This window comes from Trifolium pratense, linkage group LG6 (genome assembly GCF_020283565.1).
Source record: "Trifolium pratense cultivar HEN17-A07 linkage group LG6, ARS_RC_1.1, whole genome shotgun sequence".
Lineage (NCBI taxonomy): Eukaryota > Viridiplantae > Streptophyta > Magnoliopsida > Fabales > Fabaceae > Trifolium > Trifolium pratense.
Window position 1 is genome coordinate 3,449,794 of NC_060064.1, and position 17,642 is coordinate 3,467,435.

The window sequence follows — 17,642 nt, forward strand, 5'->3', positions numbered from 1 at the left end:
GGAGGACCACGGTTCGATCCCCCGCAACTGCGATCGGGAGGGGGCTGGAACCACTTGATGCCAGAACTGACCCCCGAACCAGATTCAACCGGTGGTGAAAAACCAAAAAAATACACATATTAGGTATGTATGATCTTTTATGGGACCACGTGAATTTCAACCAATAAAAAAGAGTGTGTTTGTTAAAGAGTGTGTTGCTAGCATTATTCTTGTTTCATCACTTGATTCTCCGTTTTATTGTGAGTGTACGTAAGATAAATACTTATAAGAAAAATATATGGGTAAAAGTAAAAATAAACTCTCAATAGCTTGATTCTCCATACTAATGAACTCTCGATGATCAATAGCTCATTTTGACCCCTTGAAGGATTAGAGAGGCCGTTTTGATTTTCAGTGTAACACGATATTCTTTCCTTTCATCAAACGAAATAGATCATCATGTGCAGTTGTGACCCTTACCCAAAAGCAAAAATAAAGAATTAAAACAGAATCAGAGTAAAGAGAAAGAACATCTCTTACGTGCATTATGGGATGTGTTTGTTTTCTTTCTCTTTTTTAATTGTGACGTGCAACTAAAATAGAGAGAAAAAATAATTCTACTTTTCATGCACTGTAATTCTTAGTTCTTACACTCATCTCTCTTTATAATTCTCTTACTTACTCATCAATCACTAATTATATTTCACCTTTTTCTTTTACAAATAAAAATATTCAATATATTAATAAATATAGAATAATTACACAAAAATGAAAGACAAATAGATAATGTCGATACTCTTTTTGAATGGTAAAACCAATTATCTTAAAATCAATATTCATAATCTTTTGAACACAACAATGTTATGCATGATTTTTTGAACTTTTTGCAAAAGACTCACAGACTCAAGTTCTAGAAAGTCAAGTGTCAAACACAAATGATATAAAAACATGTTTGATTATCAAATCATATATTTTTTTTCTTCATGTTTAGTCACTTTACTTAAAAACACATTTTTTTGGATTTTAATTAATCATATTACTATATAATTACACACATATCTACTATATAATTTCTTTTCTTTTTTAAAGGAAAAATTTGTAAATCTAGTCACTTGCAATTTGACAACAAAAAAAATTAACGGTAAATTTCCTTTCTAAGCTTGAAAAAACAGTAGGCCTGCCACCACCACATGTATACACTTGAGAAAATCTTTTCAAAAAATAAAAGCAACTAACAAGAGGTAGGAATATGAACTTTACAATTTGTGTGTGAAAGATTCCCAACCTCATTGTACAGCTGCATCAATCCTGAATTGGTATATACAGCTGTAATTGGTAGTATTTTAGATCCATACATACCTCACTTGGATAACATAAGCTGATTATGATGAGGCAGTTGCAACTTTTCAATGCATAAGGCTGAATCTAAAACAAGAGATATGCTATTCTGGACCTAAACATCATAAATGCAAAAACGTGTATACTATTACATACATATGTAGAAGACAAGTTAGCACAGCTTGCTATTGCTATCACCAGCCAACCACACCTTGCCGTCATATATTTGTTTATCATTTTGAAAGACAAATGAGATTTATATTAAAAAAATACCCACAATACTTTTACCTCATATATACTCCTTCTGGTTCTTTTTATAAGAGACAGTCGTGTCAACAAAAATCGATGTATTTAGATTATATTATGAACCAATTACATCAACTTTTGTTGACTCAATTGTCTCTTATAAAAATGACCGGACGTCATATTGTTTTCAATACTCTTATGACATCAAGACAAACAAACTATTTAAAATTGTGCTGCTAAATTAAAGTGATAAGCACGATATAAATAATTTAAAATAATTTTAAAATTTTAAAATAATTTATAGTACAAGTTACAGTTAAATATAAATAAAATTGGATTGCATATTGCAGATTCCCAACATCAATAGATGTACATGAACAACTACACTGATACCAATACAATTTTCGGAGGCATGGATCAACCACAGAAAACTTTGCGAATACTACTAGTAGTGAATACCAGCAGCAGGACTAGAATAGATACATCTTTACGAGGTTGAACAAATTGCACCTCCATAAATTATTCTGATGTAAAAATTGAATAAAATAACAACAATCACTTCATCCACACACCAGTCATCAGTTATGTTAGCATCCTGAGAAGTCCACTATTTGCATCCCTCTTCCAGCAACAGCAATTTGATAATGATTCCTGAATAAGACGCGATCAAGAGTTAAGAGAAAGAACATTATAATATATTCATCACTCAACCCGGTCATTCACTCATAAAATAATCACCTGCTATAAGCCCTAGCAGATAATGCTTCTGGCTCCGGCACACTAACTATTAGGTGTGCACGTTCTATTAGTTTATTCTGCTGAAGATGCCAGCATCTGACCCGCTGATCAAGTCCAGTCGAAAACACCCAAGATCCATCCGTCCAGACACCTTCATAAAATAAAGGTTGATAGTCATGCAAAACTGAAAAACTTTTATTAAAAAATATCCTAAAAGTTCCAACTTTATATACTAAGCTTCAATTTGATAGTGATTCAAATGGATTTGGTTTGCAAAGTACCATTAACATTTTATCATTTAGCAGAAGAAAAGCAGATGCAAATCTCTAGAAAATTTGCATTAGAAATTCTTATAACAAGGAACATTCTATGGGGATAAATAGGTTTAAGATTCCCAGGGGGACAAAAAGCTAGATGAAGTAAATGAAAAAATTAGTAGAGACAACCAACAAAGCATTATATAAACAGTGAAGACAGGTAGATAGACAGATAGATAGAGAAATTTAATTGTGTGGATTTACCTTTCACAGAAGAGCTGTGGGCCGAAGGAAACTTTTCAGAATTTAAGAATCTGATATTGTAGTTTCTACTCTGATTTAGAAAATTGGAGTCCTTTATATATTCAGGTTCAGTGACCAAATGTGTTACAGTTATTGTTTTAGGTGATAACTCAACCACAAGATGATGAATTGATTGATCATCACCCCCACTAACTATGCTGTACAAACAAGTATCATTATTTTGCCCACCTTTTATCTCTGAAACATGTAGACAATTGACACCAGATTGGTGAACATTTTTTAAAAGGCGTAGAGACTGTATTTCACATATTTCCACTGATGAATCATCAGTCTTAGTTTCTAACTCTGGGGAAGCTGTATGCATAGCTTGAGAACAAACCATATTGCTGTCTTCAGATTTATTTGGCACTGAAGAGGTCCCATTTGTAGTAGAATTGATGCTTTCATCATTGTTTTTTGCTTTTGAAGTCGCCAAATTGTTATCTTGTCTTTTCTTTGATAACCCAATTCTTAAAGATCTCCACTGTCTACCACCCTGACTCCCTCTCCCCGTGCGTGGTCGTTTTTGACAGTCAAAAAGCTTCTCTACATCACAAACTGAAACTCTCTGCATAAAAGCTTCCACACTGTCAGTCAGATCCCAAAATGTAACATTCCCATCAGTAGATCCACTAATCACAATGTAACCATTTCCAACTTGTATGTTATCTGCAAAAGAAAGTTTATACATATTAAAGCAGGGAAATAGATCATAAACATATATAGGACCTTTAAATTTATTCTTCTACATATTTTAAGAAGTATGAGAAAGTAATAAGGCATTCATCTTAACAAATAATATCTTTCATTTCATACACTAAGAAACAAGATGGAGACAATTTCTCCATGAGACGGACGCACTAAAGAGGTACCTATCAAACTATTTTATTTTATAGTACTGCCTTTGGTCTATTAAAATAAGCCATGATAAACCAAGTGATTGGGCTTACCTCCCGACCGAACTCTGGCACCAGAACCCCTTTCCCCCAGGAACCAATGATTAAGACAAAAAAAAAATGATCATAAGTAAAACCAAAACATTGAGACAGTCTTTCAATTTAGGCTTGGGTGATGAGTGCATCATACATCAAGTCTTTTCACCATTAATTGTGATATTAGGCGACAGGTAATTGCCACCTTAAATTATGAAGAGACTTAAATTATGAAGAGACAGACTTCAAAAGAATTCTATATTAGTATTACAACAGAACTTCTACATCAATGTGAAAAAAGGAAGGGATTAGGTGGTCCACAACTCTCGCAACCAAACACTGAAATGGAGTGCCAGACAAACCTTTATAAGGCCTACGAATGGGAAAGATGATGTGTTGCAGTGACAAAACAGGTGCCAATAAAGGAACAAGTAATGCGATGTCAAACCTGCCAACAAGTAAAAGCGAAAGAGTTGTCATATGCAGTCGGAAATACCAGAAATCCGAGGAAAAAACTCATAGAATTTTATGGAAATAATAGTTAATACCATAAGCGAAAGGGCAAAACTAAAGCCCGTAACATAACTGTAGCATCTGAACAAGCAACAACAACAAAACAGACAGATATCCTGAAAGATATACATAATAGAACTTTAGTTTCACTTTTTTTTTTGGGGGGTGAAATTAGTTTGAGTTCAAAAAAATACAGAATCAAATAAGAAAAAATCAGGCATCTCCTATAACCTGGAACCAGCACATTTAACAAGAAAAGCAGTGACTGCAAGATATCTCCAGTCATCCTCATGTTGATCTCTGACCAAGCTCATCATTCCGCCTTCAGAAACCAGTGATCCAGGTTCAGCGCCAACTTTTATATTAGAACCATTTTCAGCAACACCAACTACTTTATTTTCTGCATATCTGTGTGTAGTTGAATATTTGGTTCGCATGTCAGTGGAAAGCCACTGGAACGTCATTGAAGAGGACAAATTTGACAAAATTTGATCATCAACTTCTTTTGAATTATGCTGATTATCAGTTAGTAAATCAGTTTTGTTGTCCCTCTTACTTTTAAGTAACCAAGAAGTTAAGACACGCTTTGCACCCACAGATATTAGTAAAGTTGGATTATCTTTGTCCTCATTTGCAGCAATTAGTTCGCTCCTCTCACCAGGTACATTGCTTGTAACTGATGGAATGGTGTGTAGTTTTGAGACACAACAAATTGATCGTACAGCTGATCCTCCAACATGCTCACCAAGCAATTTTGACATGGACCAATTCTTAATACCTGGAGAGTACCTAAATCAACAGACAGATACACATTAGGAGTTAACGACATACTCAAGCGAATTCTAAAGACAACAGAGATAAATGGTTTTACCAAGTCAATCTCACAGTCCCATCTTCACATCCAGTTGCAATCCAACTTGATTTAGAAAATAATGCATGCTTATAATTATCTCCGAGAAGCATATCTTCATATATAAAGCACAAGGAATGTATTTCTCTCCCATGGAATTGCATATGCAAACTCATAGGGTATATCTTCCCACCGTTATCATTAACCCAGTGTCTATGTATATATATAATTTCATCCTGAAAATATTGAAATAATTTGTCCAGGATATTCAGAATAAATTGAAAAATATATTTGTGATAACAAAAACAACAGCCACCCAAGACAAAATAGGCCCAGTGCCTAATGAAAAGGTGGGTATTGGTAAAAGCTTAAAAAGTAGCTACTGCTAAAATTAGAAATGAAACTTGATGCTAAAAGTGTAGCAATAGTTTTAGTACTTTCTCAGGCTTCACCAACACCCATGTATTGATGCAATAAATAATTAAATAGAGCTAAACATTGAGTATGAAATCTAAAGACTGCACATAGCAAAAGGGCAATCATATTTAACTGACTGTTATTCAAGATTTGGTTTCTTTAAAGTGAAGGATGTACTTAAAAGGATTAAATCTGGATTTATAACCATTGATTGAAAATTCAAAAGTTGAGATTCAACTAACTTAATAATTTGTTATCTATGCATGTATTTTATCACAATAAAAATTGGTTTTTAAACCAATGGTTATCATTGCACTTTATTCTCTAAATTGGGATCCTCTTAAGTGCATCCCCGCTTTAAAGGAGGCAAATCATTTTATTTAACATTATCCAGTCCATCTTGTTAGGTTCAACCAATAAAAAAAAAGTGAGGCATTATACAGACTATGAAATTTACATTGTTCTTATTCAAGCCAAACACATAAAATGATCTCAAATATAGAGAATTGTAGTCACTGTGAAGATTTTTTTAAAGAGTGTAACATTTTTTAAAGATTTGGTTTCTTTAAAGTGAAGGATGTACTTAAAAGGATTAAATCTGGATTTATAACCATTGATTGAAAATTCAAAAGTTGAGATTCAACTAACTTAATAATTTGTTATCTATGCATGTATTTTATCACAATAAAAATTGGTTTTTAAACCAATGGTTATCATTGCACTTTATTCTCTAAATTGGGATCCTCTTAAGTGCATCCCCGCTTTAAAGGAGGCAAATCATTTTATTTAACATTATCCAGTCCATCTTGTTAGGTTCAACCAATAAAAAAAAAGTGAGGCATTATACAGACTATGAAATTTACATTGTTCTTATTCAAGCCAAACACATAAAATGATCTCAAATATAGAGAATTGTAGTCACTGTGAAGATTTTTTTAAAGAGTGTGACATTTTTTAAAGATTTGGTTTCTTTAAAGTGAAGGATGTACTTAAAAGGATTAAATCTGGATTTATAACCATTGATTGAAAATTCAAAAGTTGAGATTCAACTAACTTAATAATTTGTTATCTATGCATGTATTTTATCACAATAAAAATTGGTTTTTAAACCAATGGTTATCATTGCACTTTATTCTCTAAATTGGGATCCTCTTAAGTGCATCCCCGCTTTAAAGGAGGCAAATCATTTTATTTAACATTATCCAGTCCATCTTGTTAGGTTCAACCAATAAAAAAAAGTGAGGCATTATACAGACTATGAAATTTACATTGTTCTTATTCAAGCCAAACACATAAAATGATCTCAAATATAGAGAATTGTAGTCACTGTGAAGATTTTTTTAAAGAGTGTAACATTTTTTATTATGAGCAGCAAGACCTAATGTCATGTAATTTAGGAAAGATAAAGCGTAAAGGAATGTAAATTGCTCACTAAATTTTTTCAATAGTGAGTGTTCAAAGCAAAAACAAACCTTAACAAAGGCAAAACAGTTCTTCATCTCAGGTATGTCACCAAGAAAATAGGAATGAGGACGCCGCCAGCCACCACATGGAATTTTCATCACCTGATAATACCATAAGACTTGATGTCATGTATGCAGAAACAGATAAATATTAACTAAGTAGAGTAAAGAGAAAAAATAGTAAAAGTACCTTATTCTCATTGGCTAAGTTCCATACTATGAAATCTACAGATGCAAAACCTGCTGCATAGCTTCTTGATGATGCATCTTCAGAGTTGTTATCAACAGAAACATGCTCAATCAAAGTCAATTCTTTGACTTGTTTCATCCCCGTAAATTGAAAATTCTGCATTTCTCTATCATATTCCAGATAGCATATACAACCATCTGCTCCGGTCTGAACATGAGTAAAAGTCAACAATTGAAATTAGAATAGAGCATACTCATAACTTTACTTGCCAGATTGATATTAACTGTGTACTTGATGTTATTGTTTGGAAAATGCTTATGTCTGAATTCGATTGTATCACAATTTGAAGGATGAATAGTTAAACATACTGAGCGTATCTCGATTTGATTGTAAACAAGCTTGGTCACAACAACACTAGAGACACTTGAAATCCCGTGAACTCCTTTAAAATGATTTACTGGGGTTATTTTCATCTCTTGTGCAACAGATGTGCCCAACACCAGATTCTTTAGCAAAGGAAATAAAACCATATTACCACGTACATCTCCACATGCTAGGACCTGCAAAGACATTGATATCCAATTCCAAATGAGATTCAATTTTTAAGTCAGTTATATTTATATGAATTATAATTGCATATTAAAAGTAACAAAAAAGCAGTTTTAGAACAATGTCACTGTTCCTCGCAATTATATCAAGCCCCCCTTTACATAAAAGCAGTTTTTGTTAAATTGGTAATTTAATTGTGCATATAGTCAGATTCCATCAAAGAATACCAAACATAACTCACCCCCAAAAAGATTAAAAAAAAAAAGTAAAAAGGGAGAAGATGAATACCTCTTCCTCCAAGCATGCATCCAAACACATTATCCGCATTCCATAACTTGATATGAACTCTGCTGCGTGTGAGACAATGTTATTCCTCACGGAGATCTGACTATTAGATTGTGAAGGGTCAGGCAACCTCCAGAGTTTCAATCCTCCTCTAGGGTTAGCCGTAAAGACATACCTACACGATTGTGTCACCAAAGAATGATAAAATTAAATTTCATTTCATTAGTTTGAAACAAGTTATAGTGTTTAGATAAAGTGGGTAGAAAAAGATGAAGGACTTGATTAAGGTTTGATATGAATGATAATACACTAAACTATAACCATTACTTATAATAATACAAGACTTCAAATCCTAATTAAATAGGGAAACAATAATAACAAAGAAACATGGAAGCTAATTTGAAGAGATAGTCTAAGATACTCTATGCTAAGAAACTAATCCCATGAGACAACCTAAGATCTTCTAACAAAAGCAAAAGAAGTAATAATAATAATAATAATAATAATAATAATAATAATAATAATAATAATAATAATAATAATAATAATAATAATAATAATAATAATAATAATAATAATAATAATAATAATAATAATAATAATAATAATAATAATAATAATAATAATAATAATAATAATAATAATAAATAAGAGACTGATATAAGAAACTGAATGGGGTAAACTATAAAAGAGAAGAAAACACTAGGATCTCCCAATTTGATCGCCGCATAATATGATCTTAATGGCTAGTCAGCCAAATAGGGAGAGATGGCTTGAACTACACTACACTAGCAATAGGTTTATTTCTTTTCCCCGGTAAGTCTCATAATGTGTGGATAACATGGGAGATTCTTTATGAATTAGACGCATTTTGATAGAGGGGCCGGGAAATTTATCAGGCAGTGAGTACAAAAGAATTGGTTCACACCGCACCAACTTGCATAACTTATCTGTGCATGGTTTAAGCTCAAAGTATCTTGTCAAGAAGTAGATGAAATTATTGAAAGATAAGATAACATTATTCATTACCTGCATCCCAAAGATTTGCACCAATAAGTACCCAAGAGCTGTCTCTCCACTTCAGCTTGCCAAGTAAAGCTCGATATAACTGTAGGAGTACAATCATTCTTTGTAACTCCAATAACTGTCATGTTTCCTTTACCATCTCCAACAGCGATCCAATCCTCCTCACCACATCCAAGTTCAAATGAGTCCTTGGACAATAAATCCATACAGATAATTGGAGCCCCATTGCTGACCTGAACAAGCTGATTCCAATGAGCGCCTCCGGCCTCACATAATTTAGCATGGTAGAGATAACCATGATTGGTAGCGACGTAAAGAGAATCCTGAGAAGAAAAACGCAAACAACGAACGTATTCACTCTTGCTGCAACAAATAAGTAGGCAAAAAGGCTTAGTCAACATGGAATATGGTAAAGACAACTGATTATAGACAATGGTATCACAAAATCTATTAAAAAATTGTAATGTTACAGGGAATACAAAGTGAGCTCATCAAATTTAATAATCCTACCTGTCCATCAATCCAACATGCTCCAACACATCAGGGATGCTAATGGAAAATATCTCTGTGCTTTCAGGGGACAATTGTGCTGCTGCCAAACCCCTGGACAGACAAGCATGAGGCCTATGCACCTTGATAGCAGAGTCAAATCCAGCAGTTATAACAATTGACAAATTTGGGTCATACAGACATCTCCATATACCCCTTCCTCTGTACATAGAAAATAATACACACATTTCATTAATCACCAAACTCCATTGACTAGTTAGATAGTGAAAATCTTAAAAAGATATGAAACTGAGAATTTGATCTCAAAAAACCAAACAGAGAAAACAACTCGAGTAGTACACATATTATGGCTCTTGTGAAACAGTAGCACACAAGAATTGCAAGATATACAAATGGAAAAGTTCACAGTTACCAACTAGTGAGTAATCACTCTTCTAATCATCTTCGGCATTTAGAAAGGATAGAATTCGAACATATATATGTAAGAAAAGTCATCATTCAGGTTATGAATTTCTTGGTTCATTTAAACCTCATACAGTACATTAAAGTGAATCAAGGAAAATCAATGAAAACTGTTATTAGTTATTACAACTGCAAGGGATTCAAGATATTGCAAGAAACTGTTTCCTTTAGATAATCAGCTCACATGTTGCCAAAAAGTCAACAGTCAATTAGAGCCGATATTTATCCGATCAGATCCACAGAAATTCAACACCTTGGCAATTAGAAATTCAATACACAACAATAATAATTCATGCTTAGAACTTACATGTGCTCCCTAATGACTTGCAGCTGTTCACCATCAATTCCCCATATACGACATGTACAATCCTCGCTGACAGTGACAATAAACTGCAGAAAAATTATTAAAAAAGGGATATTTCAATTGCATGGGTCAACAAACACAATACAAATCTAATGTTGTCAAATACATGTGAAACAATGCTTTTGTGGCTAATATATACAATTGCGGCTAATAATTGAAGACATATTTACCATATTGTGAAGAATGTATAGTAATGAAACAGTCATGATACAAATAAAAAGACATTAATGTGTAAATCTATTCTTTTCTGCAAAGACTACGAAGGTTGGTAAAAATAATTGATAATGTCAGCAAATGCTCACAACTTAGTAGAAAAAAGTAAACATAGATGACAAAACTGTAAAATGATACAATGATTTTAAGTTAGCAGCACATGAATATCTTTAGAAATATTACTGCACATTACAACAGTTATGCTGTTATTGGTCAGTGAAGTGAACCAATAAAAAATAAGTGGCTAAGCCACTTATCTTGATGAAAGCAACACCAATAAGGGAGACAATTGGCATTAAAAATCTGAAGTCGTGACGATAGATCTGTCTACAGAGAGGCTTTTAACTAAAAAGACCCAATATGGTTTTCCCATTTGCGTTGGGTGTTGGAAGAGCACGTGATATAATGAACAAAAACTAGAGTAAACAATATCAATGGAGATTTATTTTTAAGATTAAGTTTTTCATAAACATGAAATGAATGGCTTACATTATCAGAAATACAGCAGTCCCAAACTCGAGCATTATGTCCAAATAAGACAATGGCAATGGGATCATGGTACAATGAATCTTCCCTTTCAATAGGAACATCCCAGACACGTGCGCTGCATTATAAAAATAATCATGGACGTGTATTGTTGTCTCTAACAAATATAAATAAGTGATACAATAGGAATTGAAAAACTAACTCACCTACGGTCATCAGAAACAGATACCAGTTTTGATCCAGAAGACGACCATGCTATTCGGAAGATTGAACCTTCATGTCCAACAAGTTTACATATGTGAAAAGCCTCATACAGATTGTCTTTTAGTGAGCTGCAATTGGAGCCCTGATGGTCATGGTTTTCTGGAGTTCTTGAAGATTTATCATGTTGAGGGGCCACTTTCCAAACAACAATCTGCCCGAACCAAACTCTTTAGAGTAATTAAAAGAAAATCGGAAGGTGGACACATTAAACAACAGGTCAGAAAGAAATTTTTACAAGGATGATGTCAAGTATAAAATAATTACAATACAATAACTATATGTACAGACCAAACATAAAGGGTCCGTTTGGCCTGACTTTTTTAGGTCTTAGAAGCTATCTGAAAGCCAAAAGTGAAAATAAGAGCTTTTAGGAAAGAGTTAAAAGTTGTTTGGTAATTGTTGTGTTTTTAGCTTCAAAGTTATTTTTAAGTTAAAAATTGTTTAGTAAAATATATTTTTAAAAGCTTAAGTTTTTAGGACAATCAATCGTATAAATAAATGAATATTTTAAAAATAAAAGATAAGTATGAATAAAAATTCATAAACTATCATATAAAAAAGAGTTCGAAAAATATTGCATCAAAGAGAAATTATCTAAAGAGAGTTTACTGATATTAAAATACTTTAACAAATCATTCCCGATTAGAAAGATACAAACAATTTAAAATATATATATATATATATATATATATATATATATATATATATATATATATATAATAACAACTAATACTGCAATCAAAACAAACTTAAAAAAAATAATAACAACTAATCTTTTCTTCGATACGCACAATCAGTCCTCCTATTCCCATATCATTAATTTTTTTGTTTTAAAACAATGTAATTGTTTATCTAACGATAAAAATCAATTTATACATGATGCAGTTTCACATATATATTATAAAATATTAGTTTAATAAAATTAAAGAAAATTAGTGTATATTCATAGAAAAGAAAAAAAAACCATGTATAGCATGCAAATAAAGTTGATAATATATTTTAAAAAAGACAATTGTGTGAATGTATCAATTTGTTTAGTTAAAAGAAAAAGTTTCGCTGACTTTAAGGACAATATGACTTTATTGTTTGTGGCAAACAAATATTGTTGCGTGAGCGTAATAATATATAAACAATTCAGAAAAAAGAAAGAAATGTAGCCACAGGGAATCGAAGGGAGTCCAAAGAAAAAATAAGCTCCGGATTTTTTTTCCAAAAGTAGGTTTCATCCTCTTCTCCTAGAAGCTCTTTTTATTCAATTTTGCACATTGAAAAAAAGCTGCTTTTTATGGTTAAGAGCTTTATTAAAAATGTGTTTGGCCCAACTTCTCATTTTAAAGAGAATAAAAAGCTAAAAAAAAGTCGGGCCAAACGGATTAAAAGTTTCATTAAAGCGTGTATATATGTACAGTGCAGAAAATTGAGACCAAACATAACTGATGTAGTGTCATATATATTATGTGTACAGCACCAATTATGTTGCAGTGCGAGTGATTTACTAGTCTATGACTATGAATATATTATCAATCAGCATGTACAAGGACTTTGTTCAATCATTGTTATGGAGGTTTTTCCTGTCACCAGCTTACTGGAGCGGCAGAAGCCAGATTTAGAATACCGAATTTGAAAGCAGGCAGAGATTATTTAATCTGTTATTAGGCTTCTGGGCTCAAAATCAAGGTAATTGATAGTGAAAATGTCACCATAAATGGAGGCAATGAGGGAATTTAAATTACTAATGGTTTAACGAGTGATATATGTTCACCTCTTATGACACATCCATCTTGGATCTTCATGTAAGACTTTCAATATTTGAGTCTTTTAGACTGCATAAAAAGGAAATGGCTGTATCTTTCCAACCATTGTTTGACATTCATCAAAAGCGTGATCCCAAATTTCTTGATTATGGTATGCCTCTCTTCCATAAACCGCGTTTGTTAACATTTTAGGACACGAAGCATTCACAAACTTTTTCTTGGGGACAGAAGGTCTAGGGAAGGAAATTCCATTTGGTAAAGTATGAGGAAATACTTAAGCTGAGTCAGAGATCTAGATCATGATTTCTCTATAGTTATGACTCAACAAGACTATTCTGGGGAGAATCAGAATCAAAGAGAAACTTAAAGCAGAATGTTTAAGACAAATTCAACACGATTTACAAGGTGAACAACGAACAAACATCAAGTATCAGTAGATTCCTCACCTCATTAAATATTGTACCGGATGCAATACGGAGAACGTCAAGATTGTGACCCCATAATCTCATTGTGTACAGAAGGCATTGTACTATGATCCAAAGACAAATAGTATCTCATTAGGTACAAAAAATAAAGAATGAAACCAATCCCATATAGTAAAATTGAAACCAACCTGGTGATTGAACCTTGAGAACAGTTTTAGAACTGGAAATGTCCCATACGTGAACTGAATTGTCACTACATCCTATAGCCAGAAAATCACTCTCCACATTCGAACAAGGTAAACAACCCTACTACCAAGTGGCAAGTTGCAAGCAGCAAAAAAATCAATAAATAAAAGTTTTAAAAACACAATTTTGAACTTGGAACAAAAGAAGCATTCATTATTCAGAACAAAAATGATATTTCCACACACAAATTTGACAACAATTTTGATCACCGTCCCAAATTATAAGTCGCTTTGAGAAAGAAATAATTCATCCCAAATTATAAGTCGCTTTACAATACTAATGAAGCATTTAATGCTACTTTTCATATTATACCTGACCCTTAACTATTTATTACTCTCTCTAATTTCAACTCTTAATTTATCTTTCCTTACCATAAAATGAAGGATAACTTTGTAAAAAAACTCAAAATTTCTCTTTTTCATACAAAATTAATTACATTTTTAATTTGTATAAAATGGTCAAAACGACTTATAATTTGGGACTGAGATAGTAGTTAGTTAGTTAGTTAGTTAATAAATATAACAAGGTGTTGTAACGCATTAATCATTCACTATAACTTTGAACACCATTGACCCCGAATTTCCATCACCTTATTCACTAAACGCAATTAACCATAATTTTGAATGTCTCAGCCTTAATCACCTAATGTAAATAAACAAGTATTTTAAGAGCGTTAATCATCCAAATTATTGTCGAAAATTGTTACTCCAGTCAAAAACATCACAGCTCATTAAGAAATGAAAATGAGTGAGTATTATTCACCTTGATGAAGCAAACATCCAAAACCCAGTGACCAAATTTCGGCAACGAATGAATCAACGTTAACAGTGGCTTCCCAGAATCATCATTTTCAAAAGTAGAAGTAAACAGTTTAACTCTTTTTTCTCCAAACACAGCAATTACAGATTCAGAACTAGAAGTAATCCCGTGAACACGAACTCCGTCGAAAACGGAAAACGATTTCATTATGTTTCCAAGTTCTAAATCGTATAACAGAATTTCCGAACCCAAACCTATAATTTTGAAGTAGAATGAAGCAAATGAATAATAAAAGATTATTGAATTGGAATTGAAAGTGATGGGAAGAAAAGAATACCAGCTAGAAGAAGAGGAAGAGAGTGATTGGGGAGATGAAGAAAACAGAGAGCTGAGATGTCGCCAAGGTAAGGGCCAGGATGAAGACGCCATTCAGTTAAGCGTTGATCTTCTTCTTCCATCACCATTGTTGCTTCATTCGCTGAATCGATTTGCATCGTTAACGATACACTGTGATGTGAGAAAGTAGGGTTTAACAAATATTTAACGCTTCGCTAAAAATTTTTTTTTTTTTTGAAAAAAATAAAAATAAAAATATATATATATATATGAGTCATGATCCAACTATTTATATATGAGTCATGATCCGTTGAAACCAGGTGTCAAAATTTAGTTTGACACCAAATCTCATCCGTTATTTTGTTTAATCCAAATGTTTGTATTTATTCAATTAATAACAATTTTATTCCATAAAACACACAATTATTGCTTAAAATAAAAAAGATATGATTTTAATTAAGATGCAGATATTGTTTTCCTTCTAAAACTCCTCACCATTATCTCTCTCTCCTCATGTGGTATCTCTCCATAGTCGTAGATTTTTACTTTCACGTATTGATAAAAAAGTTTCTTTAATTTCCACATTCATACTCAAAACAATTACAAGTTCTAAGACTTATTCAATGGAAGATGTCAATATTCCGATTGGATATTAAAAACTATGAATTAAAAAATTATTTATCAATTTTGAATTATGCAAGGGAAGTGTTTTTCTTGCACAAAAATTCAATTAACATATCTATTAGTTGAGCTTACGTTTGGTGATTTGATTAAAGTTTTGTATGTGTTCCATTAGAGTTTTGTTTTTGTTTTTCTTTGACGATTTTTTATTGATGTTGTTGTTAAGAAGATAATAGAAAGTAAACCGACATTTCTATATAAAAAAATAAAAATAAAGCAAAGCACATTTTTCTTATCTGGGTTCTATAACAATAATGACTAGAGAGTTACCAATTCAGGGATTACAAATTGGAGTTAAATGATTAAATATAGTCCATTAGATTAAAGAAAATGAACGGATCAGATTTGATGTCAAACTAAACTTTAACATCTGGTGCCAACAATCCTGACTCTTTATATTGTAACATCCCATTTTAATTAATAGTAATGATAATTAATTTAGAAAGTGTTCAATTAAATCAATAAGACTCTTTCACGACTTAAAACAACTTAGCTTGTGGACCTCACTTCTTTTTAGCAAGACTTAGCCTAGATTACTTATCCACCTCTTATTTTTCTTTCTCCGCGAACTCTCAGAACTCTCATCTTCCCTCTCACGCCCTTGTCTCTCAAACATCAACACCTTCACTTCAATTCCATAAACCCATTACCCCATGCTCCAAAATCACATGCAATTCCTTCTATGGCTTCCTAATACCATTAGGAACAAGGTAAACACTTGAAAATCTCTCATATCCCTCTCTTAAGCCACGCCAGCAGAAGCAGCGCTAGCAGAAGCGATGGTGTATAATGGATCGCAAGATGCAGCGCTAGCAGAAGCGATGGGGCTTCGTGATGCTCTTCAGTGGGTGGAATCGCAGATGATGGAGCGGGTTGCGATCGTCAGAGCTGTGAACGCGGGCGGGTGTTTATCCGATTTGGGGTCAATTGGTTCAAACTTGTGTTAGGGATTTTGACTGCTACAAGTATTTGTATTTTCAACCTCTGGCCTCCGATAAGAATTCAAATAAATAAAAAAAAAAAAAAAAAGATTTAAAAGATTGTATTTCAACATGATTTTACAATTGAATAAAAATAATTCAGAATAATTTTATGGTAGAATCAAAGCTTAAATATGCAAAAGGTCCCAACACTTACGGGTCATTTGAGTTTTAGTCTCTGCATTTTAAAATCCTTTCATTTTGCCACTGCACTTTCATTTTACTTTAAAAATGGTCCCTGAACTCATTTTTTGTTGAAGTGGCACATTTTTTTATAATGTGTCAATTTTATTTTACTTTTAAAAAATTACTTATTTAAGGGTATTTTGATTGATTCACTGCAAAATTAAACGAGTCATCAACTCTAAAGTCCAGTCAACAGTGACAGATCAGCAAAAATGTGCCATTTCAACAAAAAAAAAATGTCTGGGACCATTTTTAAAGTAAAATGAAAGTGCAGTGGCAAAATGAAATGTTTTTAAAATGCAGGGACTAAAACTCAAATGACTCGTAAATGCAGGGACCTTTTACATATTTAACCCTAGAATCAATTTTAAAATTAATTTTTTTTAAGTGTTAAGTTTTTTTCAAAGCACATATATCGTAGTATTCTATATCAAAATTACATTTTATATGTATCTACTACTAATATATAATAAAATAAAGTTAATTACTATCAAATTTAATAAAATGAGGTTTGATCTAGTAGTGGGGGATTTTGGTAATATGCATGAGGTCTTAAGTTCGATCCTCATTGCCAACATTGTAAACAAAAAAAAATCATCAAAAATAAAATAAATAATATTACTTCTAAGTTTACTACTAATTATTAATAAATAATAAAATAAAGTTAATTACTATCAAATTTACTAAACTACCCAAGATATTCCTAATAAAATTTCTAATTTTGGATTAAAAAATATATACAAGACTATTATTTGTCCCTAAAACATAAAAAATTGGATAAATAAGTTTTACAAAAAATAACACAATAGTTTCACTTATATTTAACAATATTTTATAACAAATTTTTGTGAGTACAATTTTTATTTTTTTTTTGACAATTGAGTACAAAA

General features: G+C 32.2%; 1 protein-coding gene across 3 annotated transcripts; it reads right to left on the minus strand.

The window, feature by feature from the left end:
• Window positions 1–1,821: 1,821 nt before the first annotated feature.
• Window positions 1,822–15,079, minus strand: LOC123891066. Of its 3 annotated transcripts, XM_045940851.1 has the most exons (20): window positions 14,907–15,079; window positions 14,573–14,823; window positions 13,753–13,870; window positions 13,586–13,668; window positions 11,328–11,536; window positions 11,125–11,239; window positions 10,366–10,448; window positions 9,597–9,797; window positions 9,090–9,449; window positions 8,064–8,235; window positions 7,595–7,786; window positions 7,227–7,433; window positions 7,046–7,138; window positions 5,178–5,392; window positions 4,538–5,095; window positions 4,342–4,422; window positions 4,156–4,241; window positions 2,823–3,530; window positions 2,302–2,452; window positions 1,822–2,214 (listed from the first exon to the last, which is right to left on the minus strand). In XM_045940851.1, the coding sequence occupies exons 1-20, from the start codon at window positions 15,061–15,063 to the stop codon at window positions 2,151–2,153; spliced, it is 4,104 nt and encodes a 1,367-aa protein (XP_045796807.1). In that variant the 5' UTR covers window positions 15,064–15,079; the 3' UTR covers window positions 1,822–2,150. The 3 variants fall into 3 exon arrangements, with proteins under 3 accessions (XP_045796807.1, XP_045796808.1, XP_045796809.1); XM_045940852.1 differs by lacking the exon at window positions 14,907–15,079 and having other exon boundaries at window positions 13,753–13,873; window positions 14,573–14,706; XM_045940853.1 differs by lacking the exon at window positions 14,907–15,079 and having other exon boundaries at window positions 11,328–11,552; window positions 13,753–13,873; window positions 14,573–14,706.
• Window positions 15,080–17,642: the final 2,563 nt, after the last annotated feature.